The following is a 12,381-nucleotide window of genomic DNA, read 5'->3' as shown; positions in this document are numbered from 1 at the left end:
CTGGAGAATAATTTTTTCCCCATTTTGCTAGTCCCCTGAATAATTATGTGAAACTAAGCTTGTTTTCTGTGTGCTCTCTTCTGCCTTATCAATGCTGTTCTAAACATAATAGTTTTTCGATAAGTCGGCATATAACATACTATTGTTCTCTTTCCATTTTTTAAATTTTCTTCTTCTTCTTTTTCATTTTTATTGACTTTTGGTGTCTTAGTTTGACTCATTGGCCAAAAAGTCTTTTATTTTTCCCAATGGTCTTCTTCCATGGATTTTTTTCTATGTTGAACTCTCTTTGTTCTTCTTTATGTTAGAAAATAGATAGTGGTTTTGATAGGACAATCACTAGCCTTTGATGATGAGTCTCACTCTTTCTTTCTTATTTTCTTACTTAAGAAAATTCTAAGTTGTTGAAAATGTGTTTTACCACCCAAAACCCATTCATTGGCTGGCCTTGGAATAGCCAAAAACCCATTGTGGCTTGATTTATGGATCAAGGAACCCTTATTGTGTGTGCATTTGGAAGATTATACATGTATATGCACATAGATTTGGTTATGGATCCACCTCAATGTTTTGGGTTCACAACGTCTGATTGTTGAACCCATATTCAAGTTGGCTCTAGCTTGATGGTAAAACGTCTTTTCATAATTTTTTTTTTTTTTTTTTTTTTAAGCCACTTCCTATAGTTGTGAATGAGCTTCATTGTTAGCTCTAATGGTTGAAGGTATTAGTATTAGCATTTTTGCTATGTGGTCTTACTTAGTACACTTTTTAAGCAATTTGTTTATGCATTACTTAGTACCCTATTGTGGCTCGATTTGTTACACCCAATAATCTATAATGGTTCACAATCTTCTCTGCAGATTGTTAATCCATTCCCAAGATGTTTTGCACCTTAAAGTTCCATAATGTTAAGATTGTCAAACGACATTTACATCAAATTACTTCAATGTCAATTATAATATTAGTCATAGAGGGACTTATGCCACTCAATTTATAATATATACTAACAAACTAGGCACATAACATAGACCCACAGAGAAAATTTCCAACAACAAACTAGGATACATAAGCCAAGATAACTTGTAAGTCTTTACTCCTCAACTAGAGGCTTTTCTCAACTAAATTGAGACGAGGACAATCTTACTTACACAAAATCTGACTAGTGCTTAGCAAGGTTGTTTGATTTCGTTTTAGCACATACAAAAGCATATTGAATAGGCAAACTCAAATCAAACACAAATATATATGTATACCAATCTTAAGTACCTATTTTGTGTAACAATTCAAATAGTCCTTAAAGATTTGATTTCAAAACCTAGGTTCAAGGTAAATCTCAGATTGGTTTTAAAAGATGGGGGAAAAACATACAAGGTAGCTCAATACAATAAATGTTTCAAAATACAACCCACTGAGTAGTACTATAAACTTTAACAAATAATTTCAAAGTGCAATGACTCTAGTTTAATACAATTGGTTAAGTATAATAGATAGATTCAAAATAGATGCATATAGATACTTGATATTTTTTTAATTATGCCCTCAAATTCTAATATTATGTAAAAACCCCTTCAAATGCACCAACATATTAGCAAGTTAGAGTGTATAATTTGATTTGAGAGTTAAATGATCAACCAAACAAGCACTCAAAGAGAAAATATTAAATAAAATATGATCTTAAAGTCACTTGGTACACATTTGACAATAACAAATCTAAGTATTTAGATACGATTTAAAAGAACAAGTATAGAAATACTCAACTCAATAGAAAAACTATTAAACTTTGCCTTTTTTTTGTGCTTTCAAGGAGGCACAAACTCTCAAAATAGTGTCAGAAGAGTTTTGGTTAAATAGAAAATTCTACAATGTTCAAAAAACTAGTCGTTATGGCCACAAAATGACTTTTTATCTTTTTAGAAAACTTAGATTAAAAAAAGTCTTAAAAACTTTTAAAATATTTATTAAATCCTATTTTTTACTGTTAAACACGATGAGAGGTTACTTATAATATTTGAAGACCTACAACTTTCATATATAGGCTTGCAAGTATGACAATTTAAACTCCTTTACCCTAACCTTTTGATCTTTTATCTACTTTTGTCAATGCATGTGGTTGAATCCTTTCGCTATGGTTGAACTTCTTGTTTTATTGGAGCGACTCCATTGGGCTTTGGCACTTCAATACTTCAATTTTCCTACTAAAGTGGCTTACTCCTTGCTATTTAGTTGATTCCTTTGGGTTTTAGCACTTCAAAACTCCAGTCCTCCTATTGAAGTATATGCTCCTTGCTATGTAGCCAAACTTCTCTTGCCTATTTACTTTTTTTCCCTCTTTTGGGATAGTCGTTTCCATATTATATAGTTTTCTCTCTTTTGTTTAGTTGAATGGTTCTGCTAGGGCGTTTGGATGGTGTACTTTCTATCATGAACTTCTTGTTCCCTTTCGTGTATGGACTTTTCCAATGCTCTTTGGCCCATTAAATAGTTATGCTGTCATGGATTTCCTTTATAGATTTTTGTGCCTCAAGGTATTCTAAATGCACATCAATGGTATCTTAAAAGCTTGCTATTATCAAAACTTGATAGAATGGGATCTTGGGACTACTGTCCCAACCAACACCCTCTCCCTTACCTTTTTTTGTACTGTTGAAGAGTAAGTATGGGAGAGTTAAGAAGTTTCATTAAGCCAAAATTAATACGGTAGAGTCTAAGAGGAGTTTCGTTGAAGAGTCTCAATTAAAGGTGTTTTAGTTATGATAGTTTTTTATTCATGTTCAATTGTTCAATTGCTATAGGACTTATCTTTTAGTGTTTGATTTTAGGTGTAATTGGGTCAAGGGTAGTTTATTTGTAATTTATTCTACTTGTTTCATCTATTATAAATAGAGGTTCATTATACCCAAATTAGAACAAGTCAATGAAATATCTCTCTTTTTAAAAAATTCAAAATGGTGTAGAGCGGGTTGTGTGAGTTGACTCGATCAATCCACATGGATAATATGATCCTTTTTTATATAATTTATCATCTCAAGTAGTTTGGATTTGTATTCTACCTTTTTCTTCCTTTCACGTCTTAGTACCTGTTATTTCCTTGGTATTTGTACCTCCATACTGAACTTTTCATATTAAATTTATATATTGAAAAAAAAAATCTTTGAGTATACTATCCAATGCAAAACTTTTTAATCAATTTGATTTTTTTTAAAAAGAGAAATCGATATTTGAAGCAACAAAGGTCGGACAACAGGAGAGGTTTGAGTGGCAACAAAAGTTTTAATTTTTTAGGCATTTAATGATATCAAGAATAAAATTTTATATGGAGAATTACATGTCAAAAGAAATATGCAAGTCTTTTTTTTAACCTATCAAACCAATTCTCTATTTGAGTTTCCTAGACGGAGATATCAATATTGGAAGCGTCAATGATCATGCTAGCCAAAGAAGAAAGAGTACTTAGTTCGGTTAAATTGCAAACTCCAAAATCTATCGGATTTTTCCTCTCAAAAGAAATATTTTAATGAATAAATACAATATTTGAATGAAATATATCAAAGTCTAGTTTTATAAGGAGCAAATTTTATGTCAATCTAATATATATATATATATATATATATATATATATATATGAAGAGATATTTTCATTGGAGTTGCCAAGGGTCATGCTATAGAATGATGCAAATCAAACAATCATAAATAGATTCTAGAACGAATATTTTTATATCAAATTGAGAATAAAATTAAAGCTCTTTGAGTCTAATTTCTTGAGCAATAAACCATTTTTGAATTCGAACTATATTTTGAGAGAAATCTATATTAGAAGTACTAAAGGTTAGTTCTACTGAAAATCTCTCATTTTTCCTATTTTATCTCCTATTACCTCTCCATGCATTGACGTGAATTGAGTTTCTCCTAGAGTCCTAGTTTTTTAGGTAAAATTTTCTTCAGGTTAAACTTAATGACTCCATGATATGCTCATAAAAGGTATGTGATATCTCGTTAGGATGTTGTTTTCAATTTTTACGTTTTTGTTACTTGGTTTTGTATCTTCAACATCATAAAAAGTTATACTCACCCTCTAGAAATTTCTTTAAGGTCATACTTGGTCTAACTTGTTTATTATGTTATGTTATATAGTTATGTTTACACATTTCTTTAAGAAGGTCACACTTATTATTGATTTGATAAGCAAGTTCTTATTATTTTACTTAGAAACTCGGTTTGAAGTATGAGTGTTGCATAATCGTGTTATGTTCTATAGTTATGTTTATACAAGTTTTTAAGAAGGTCACACTTATTATTGATTTGATAAGAAACTTCTTATTATTTTCTTTATAAACTCGGTTGGAAGGATGAGTATTGCATATCACCTCCTTCCGATTAAATTTGTTTTTCTCTAATACTTATCTAATTTATCATATTTTGTTTTCATCACTTTAGAACAATGCGTAGACTCCCAACCTAAAAAATATACGAGTATGTCTAACATCTAACTTGAGTCAAGTCTTTTTATTCTTCACCCAATAGGTGTTTTTTTGTTTTAGCTACCCTAAAAAGTGAGCAATCTCTTAATTGTGCCCTAAAATTAGGCAGTTTTTCTGCCTTTGAAATTGGGCAAAATATGTTTCAGACTATGACCATTTTTTACTTATGTACAGAGCTTTGTCATACAACTACAGATGATTTTCTTCTCTCATATTGTGTTTTATCCAAGATGGCTCTCTATATCCTATCCCCAGTTATAGATGAACAAGTGCAAAAAAGAAGTATTTTATTCCACATGTTGTGGTAATTTTTATGTAACCAAAATATTCAAAAAACGGAAAGAACAAAAGATGAAGATTTTGCATCTATGAAGACTTTTTTTAGTAAAAAGATATTGAAGACCAAAAATCTTGTTACTTGAAAGTTGAAGTTATAAACTTTAGCTTGAAGAGGAGTGTTAGGTATGGAAGAGTGTCACATAACTTTCACAACAAGAAGTCTCATGGAGCAAGAATTAATAAGGTAGAGTTTAAGAGAAGTCTAATGAAAGGAAGTCTCGATTAAAGGTGTTTTAGTTATGATAGCTTTCTATTTATGTTCAGTTATTTAATTATTCTAGAACTTATCTTTTCGTGTTTGATTTTGGGTATAACTGAGATAAATGTACTTTATTTTTAATCTAATCCTACTTGTTTCCTATATTATAAATAGGGGTTAATTGTACTAAAATTATAATGAGTCAACGAAGTATTTATCTTATCTAGAAATTCAACATGCACAACCAAGGATGGGCTCATTGTACCCACTATCGGGGGTGGGGCTCCTCCCTTGTCAATGCAAACAAGGGAGAAAAGGGAACCTTCCCCCTCTTCTCTTTTGGCAATGGTAGTGCAAGGCCCCCTCCCTATTGCTTCAAAAGAGTTTTCACACAAAGTCAAGCAGGCAAAGGATCCCTTGCCTCTTCTCTACATCAAGGTAGGAGGTCCTCTCTCCCAAAAAATTTCTACATGTATGGGAGGGTCCCCTAGCCCTCCCACTATCACGCAAAACTTTCACGTGATGGCAAGGGGCGGAGCCCCCTTCCACATGTAGGCATAGGAAGGAGGGGATGAGTCCATATGAGTTAGGTTGTGTAAGGCTTAGACCATCTTCCATAAGGATTTTGACTTTCATGAAGGGCTTATACCCCTAAAATTTTCAATTTAATGCAAAAATAAAAATAGGACTCATATTATATTATAAAGAGATTCACATGGAATCTTTAAAGTTGAAACATATAAAAACAAATTCAAATATTATCAATTAAAAGCAGTTGCCCCACAATGTGTGCATGGTAGGCAAACCTAATAACAGTTCTACAGCGTGCACTGGGCCCCTGCCATCCAACGTCTTTTGGGTTGTTTCGACCAGTCGCTCTAGTGGCCCACAAAAAGCCCATAATCTGGGCTCTAGCCCGTGTGAAAACGAGATGGACGTGCTCATCGGTGGGCCCGCTTCGCTTGTGCCAGCTCGGACGTGGCGCCACGGCAAAAGCGGCCGTTTGGAACTTTTTTATTTTATATATATATAATTTTCAGTTGGACTAAAAAAATAAAAAAAAGGATTTAGAAAATCATTTTCTCAAGGTAAAAAATATTTTTTCATATAAAAAAATAAATGAAATTATGTATTTTTAATTTAGTAACTGGACATAACATAAAAATGACGTAAAAGATACGTAATTTGGAAAGTCATATACGAGATAAAAGATATTTGGATACCACTCATAACTCTTTTTTAACTTTTCATACCCATTATCTAATGGCATTTTCGTTTCAATTCCAAGTCTCCCTTTGCATCATTACATGATTTGTAACGATAGCACTAATCAGATATCACTCCTCTATGTCCCCCAATACTTCCTTATCCACCTCCTTTGGAAAACCCTCTTATTTATCCCTTCCTTCGTGTTCGAGTTTATGTGTTCGTGTTTGATTATTTGAAATTATAGTCTAATTTTATTTTTATTATTTTTTTTAAAAAAAAAAAATTGAATGTGGAGGGCTAGGAAGGGGAATGGTGTGAGACATGGTAGGCAGGTAGCGGACCACATGATTCCAACTTTATCTTTGAGACATAGAAGAGAGGTGGGACCATAAATTTTTAGAAAGTAGTCTTCGTTTTTGTACCAAACCGTCCACTCTATCAACCTCCTATTATTATCTGTTACACAAACAAAAACAAAAACCCTACCGCCCCCACATCATCGATCAATCAATGAACCCTAAAATTCGGCTCGGTTTGATGACGGAAGGCGGATTCGACGAGCTCCGGAGGACCATTTCCGTAATTTTGGTAACTTTTTCGTTGCGATTTCCCAAATAGAGTTCAAAAAAAAGGGAAAAGATAAAAACAGAGGACCGGGCTTAGGCAACTCCGTCGCGACGAGGCCGAGCCGGAGCGGCCGAGGAAAGGGATAGGAGACGGGAGGGATTTGAGGAAAAGATTCGGGGTGTTATCGTACTTTGGAACAGCAGAAAAAAGATGAGCTGGGGCATTTACACAAAGAAGGAAAGCAGCAACGTTGCCAAGGCAGTCGAGAGAGCCCGCTCGGAGAGAGAGAGAGAGCAGAACAAAAACAAAAAAAAAGAACGAAGAAGTCTCTCTTGCTTTCTTTCTTCTTCTTCTTCTCCCTCTTCCTGCGTCTTCTTTCTTCCGTTTTTTCATCTTCCTCTTCCTTCCGGCTAAAGGAAGCCCAGATAGGGTGTTTAGGGAGACAATCTTGGGTGGGGTTGGGGAGAGAGCGAGTTGTTACAGAAGCGCATTTTGGAAGATGAGCGGAAGTTTCTGTTGGTAGGTTTGAGAGCGGAGAGAGATTGGTGTGGTGGCCCGCCGCCACGAGAGTGGGGATCTCGGGAAATGCTGGTCCCTCGGACGGGGAAGTACTGCGGCCGAGGTTGATCCGAGAATGCGGGAGTCTTTTCTAGGGGATGAGGATACCAAGGACGATGAAGGGACTGCTGCGGTGGCTTATTCTCCGGTGGTCCGCACTCGATCGCAGGCCGCCTCGCGGCGGGTGACCCCGACGACCACCGCCGCTACTTGTTCCACCGCGGTCGAGAAGCTCCTCCCCAACGGGGATCTGTATACCGGCACCTTCGCCGGAAACGTGCCGCACGGGTCCGGAAAGTATCTGTGGAAGGACGGGTGTATGTACGAAGGGGAGTGGCGGAAAGGGAAGGCATCTGGCAAGGGCAAATTCTCTTGGCCCTCGGGAGCCACCTTCGAGGGCGAGTTCAAGTCCGGCCGGATGGACGGCTATGGGACTTTCACCGGATCCGATGGAGATACCTATGTTGGCGCCTGGGTTGCCGATCGGAAGCACGGCTTTGGCCACAAATCCTACGCGAATGGGGACTACTATGAGGGCACCTGGCGGAGAAATGTACAGGAAGGGCATGGCCGGTACGTTTGGAAAAATGGCAACCAGTACGTTGGAGAGTGGAAGAACGGGGTCATTGCCGGCCGGGGAGTCCTGATCTGGGCTGACGGTAACCGCTACGATGGACAGTGGGAGAACGGCGTTCCCAAGGGAAATGGCATCTTCACCTGGCCAGATGGGAGCTGCTATGTGGGGAGTTGGAGTAACTATCCTAATTACCAGCTCAATGGAACCTTTTATCCGGGTACGGCCAAAGAGATGCTCTCTCGGAGGGGTCCTTTAGATAATCTCAATCTGGATTTGAATTACGCACCCTCCAGGAAGAGGTCATCGGTTGATGGCAGAGGTAGTTTAGCGGAGAGGAATTTTCCCCGGATTTGCATTTGGGAATCGGATGGAGAGGCGGGGGATATTACTTGTGATATTATCGATAATGTGGAAGCTTCTATGTTTTATAGTGATGGAACCAAGACCCCGGATCGGGCAATGGTCGGCCCTCCCAGAAGGCGAAGCCCCTGCTGTTTCGCCGGTGAAGCGAAGAAACCTGGACAGACAATATCCAAGGGCCACAAGAATTATGATCTGATGCTTAATCTCCAATTGGGTATCAGGTTTGTTGAATTAATTGTCCGATTTATCTTTTCGTCTGTTTAGAGATCTTTCATGAGTTTCTGAATTTTGCCGTTTGCTTTTGTAGTTATTCTGTCGGGAAGCCTGCATCGCTTCAGGTGCAGGATCTGAGGCCCGGGGATTTTGACCCTCGGGAGAAGTTCTGGACGAGGTTTCCTCCAGAGGGATCGAAGCTTACTCCTCCTCATCAGTCGGCTGAGTTTAGATGGAAAGATTACTGTCCCATGGTTTTCAGGTAGCCATTTCTTGGTACAGTTCCTCCTCGTCAGTGCCGTGGCTTCGGTTTTCTTCTGCTATAACTTATGTGTATCCGTTTGCTCTATTTAGACATCTCAGGCGGTTGTTTGGGATAGATCCGGCTGATTACATGGTAGCCATTTGTGGAAATGACGCACTGAGGGAGCTGTCATCTCCAGGGAAGAGTGGAAGTATCTTTTACCTTACTCAGGATGACCGCTTCATGATCAAAACGGTTAAGAAGTCAGAAGTAAAGGTGAGTTTATGTCTCCTGGAACGATTTTCTTCACATAAAACTTTTAAGGAACACTAATGACACCGATTTGACTGGTGGTGGTTATTGGAGAATCCATAACAAGTTTCTCCCAACCGTACAAGGATTTGTAGTTTGATTATATGATGCTACAAGAGGTTGCTGATAAACATGATCTGAAGTTTTGTTGTCTGCTTGTAATATCCACAGGTGCTTTTAAGGATGCTTCCAAGTTATTACCAACATGTATGCCTGTACGAGAACTCCCTTGTGACAAAATTCTTTGGCGTTCACTGTGTTAAACCAGTGGGTGGTCCTAAGGTATAATTACTAATCGTACTCGGAGTTCTTAGTCTTATTGATATTTAGTTTCTTCTGTTAGCGTTTGAAGGGTCCTTTGCATGGATGCTTAGTATAAGGTGTAGTAGTTGTTTGGCATTGTGTCGGATTGAGACCCCTTCAGCTTGTATATTTGCTTTTACTGTTCTGCCTGATTAGGTTTGTGGTTTTTCAAACTAATTTTTGTCAGTAGTACTTTAGGTGTTCTTCAGTGGCCTTTTTAACTTGGGGATATTGATTTATACTCGTTATGTTTGATTGGTAAATTAGGTCCGTTTTGTCGTGATGGGCAATCTGTTCTGTTCAGAGTATCGAATCCATAAGAGATTTGATCTGAAGGGATCTTCTCATGGTCGCATGACTGATAAGGCTGAAAAAGAAATTGATGAAACAACGACCTTGAAGGATTTGGACCTTAATTATGTCTTTCGACTGCAAAGGCCCTGGTACCAGGAACTCATCAGGTATCTTGACTTTTTAGTATTCTTTCTCCAATCTAAGTATTGGTTTTCCTAGTGCAAACCTGGCTGCCATTTTGTGCATGGACTAAGAAAATACTTCTAATGGCTGTTGCAGACAAATAGATCGAGATTGCGAGTTCTTAGAAGCTGAGAGGATTATGGATTACAGTTTATTGGTAGGACTTCACTTCCGTGAAGATGTTTCAGCTGACAAGATGGGTCAATCACTTTTTATTTTACCTAGTGGTATGTTTTGAATGGATTTTCATTGTTTCCCCTGTTTCCTTTATTGGGTTGGAGAATAGCCTTGATGACTGATACTTGTTTACTTTTCAGGCAAAGGAGAATCTGCCCAAGGTGATGGTTTCTTTGTTGCTGAAGGGGCACGAGAAGTGGGTCGGATTCTCTCTGGCAGGTGAGATTCATCTGGTTTTGTTTGTCAAACTCTTTTGTGCCTTTTTAAGCTAAAACTAGGAAGTTCTGGAATGGTGATCTCCTTGGTTAAGCTACTGTATATCTTCCTAAAATAGGGTCTTTGATTCCTTCCCAGTTATGGATAGGAATTTTTGTTTGCTAAGATAGCATCTACCTTTCTTTTCTTACATTAGAGAATAGGTTGCCCAAAATATGATCTAATGTGTGTCATGGGCTTGGTTGTCTTGGAAAATTCCGAAGTGTATTATTTTTTGCTTTGCAATATTTATAAAGCCAATACAGTTTCCAAGAAGAACCCATCACAACTTTCAGAGATACAGCAAAAGAAAAAACTGTGCCCATCTTTCAAACGTCTCTTGCCAGGATTTTGGGAGGAGAACTGTGTATTGAAATAAAATATTATATGTTGAAGAGAATATATACTGGTCCATCATATTGAAGTTTTTTGTTATTTTGTTGTAGACCAGTCTGTGAAGATTCTTTTCTTCTTTTGTCATTCTGGTACATGAACTCAGTTTTACTACTAAAATAGAAGTCATCCGACATTTGGCTTCATCTTGTGGTTGGTTTGACTGGGAAACTAGAATGACTGGATTGTTTGGGCTGTTAGAAATACATAATATTTCTGTCATTTTCCGAAAGCTTTATAACTATTTAACAAGAACTCTGGGGTCTCTATTGATTGAGATGTGGTAATAAAATTGAATTTGGTTTGTAAACAGAAAGCCCTTGATACGGCTAGGTTCAAACATGCCGGCAAGAGTGGAGGAGGTTGCAAGAAGGAGCTATTCGGATCAGTGCTCCCACTACCAATCGAGTGGAGGAGATTCAACCCCCAGTCGTGGCGGCAGTGGTGGTGGTGGTGGCGGTGGTGGTGGTGGTGACATGTATGAAGTGATTCTCTACTTTGGAATCATAGACATCCTCCAAGACTATGACATCAGTAAGAAGCTTGAACATGCTTACAAGTCTTTGCAAGTGGACCCCAGCTCCATTTCTGCGGTGGATCCGAAGCTCTACTCAAAGAGGTTCAGAGATTTCATCCGGAAGACCTTCATTGAGGACAAGTAGTGGTGTGGTACACGGGAAATGAAGAAAAATGGTCAAGCTTTGTTCAGAGAACAGTTGGGACGCCCCTAAGAGAAGACAAAAACAGATGGGGAGGCAATCCCTGTGAAGTCCATAGGGGGCAGGGCCCCTGCCCTGAACTGTTGCTACTGGCAGTTTACTGCAATTTCACCCCCCCATGCAACGCGCATGAGGCATATTTGATGATAGTGTTTGGATGATACGAATGAGGGGAAGAGAAATGAAGAGTGTGTGGCTGAATTTTGGATCTCAGCCATGGGAAATTTGTAAATGTGAGAACGGGTGAATTGGATTCTGATTTCATTTTTTTTTCTTTAAGTCTCTTTTTTGGGGTTTTATAGCCAAGAAAAAAAAAAGAAGAAGGAAAAGTCAGTCGGAAGAAGAAATGGGCGAGGAGACAGTCAACGGAGCTTAAGAGTTTACTTCCGAGAGATTTTAAAATGGTGGAGTGGGGGAGTTGGGAATAAGAAATGTACAGCTTAAAGATGGAAAGACGGATGAAACATGAATTTGAAAAATTCTTTTTTTTTTGTTTCTCGTGGGTCCCTTGTCTTTTTAATCTGTTGTATATACAATACTATATTTTTTTCAGTTACTTCGATGGCATCTTGCAGAAGCCAAAACTGCCAAAGCTTCCATGATCCATCCATCCCACAAGAGAGTAACAGGGACGGGCATGAAAAGGAGAGAAAGACGTGTGGGGATGTTCTCTCTCTCTCTTTTAATGCTCTTTTGCATCTTTTTGGCTGTACGAGCGATCCCGATACCCAGAGGGAGAGGGAACGAAGGGTCCTCGGCGCAGAGCCATTGGCCAAGGGTAGTTATGTAAATCAAACGAAAACAATAGAGACAGGTGTCGGGCGCCGTGCCTAAGAGGTCAAAGTCAGTGGCATTTTTACTCGTTTTTTTTTTTTTTTTTTTTTGAATTTTCTTCAGTCTTCAGAGTTGAGACGTCGGATACGTAGAGCATGCGTCTCTTCTCTCACTTTTTCTTTTGTTCAGCGGGCGGGCCCACTTTCTTTCACCAATCGTGATCC

General features: G+C 38.1%; 1 protein-coding gene across 1 annotated transcript; it reads left to right on the top strand.

Annotated features, from left to right (window-relative positions):
• Positions 1–6,963: 6,963 nt before the first annotated feature.
• On the top strand, positions 6,964–11,985 carry LOC137945299 (phosphatidylinositol 4-phosphate 5-kinase 2-like). The gene is made up of 8 exons (XM_068791117.1): positions 6,964–8,511; positions 8,598–8,765; positions 8,858–9,023; positions 9,231–9,341; positions 9,630–9,823; positions 9,936–10,066; positions 10,157–10,235; positions 10,978–11,985. The coding sequence occupies exons 1-8, from the start codon at positions 7,427–7,429 to the stop codon at positions 11,324–11,326; spliced, it is 2,283 nt and encodes a 760-aa protein (XP_068647218.1). The 5' UTR covers positions 6,964–7,426; the 3' UTR covers positions 11,327–11,985.
• The last annotated feature ends 396 nt before the right edge of the window (positions 11,986–12,381 follow it).

The sequence above is a fragment of the Aristolochia californica genome, unplaced genomic scaffold, assembly GCF_029961685.1.
Source record: "Aristolochia californica isolate CCGP_79_NKW_82.1479 unplaced genomic scaffold, dmAriCali1.0.hap1 SCAF_12, whole genome shotgun sequence".
Classification (NCBI taxonomy): Eukaryota; Viridiplantae; Streptophyta; class Magnoliopsida; order Piperales; family Aristolochiaceae; genus Aristolochia; species Aristolochia californica.
Note: the sequence above shows the minus strand (reverse complement) of the source record. Positions and strands in the feature narration are given on the sequence as shown.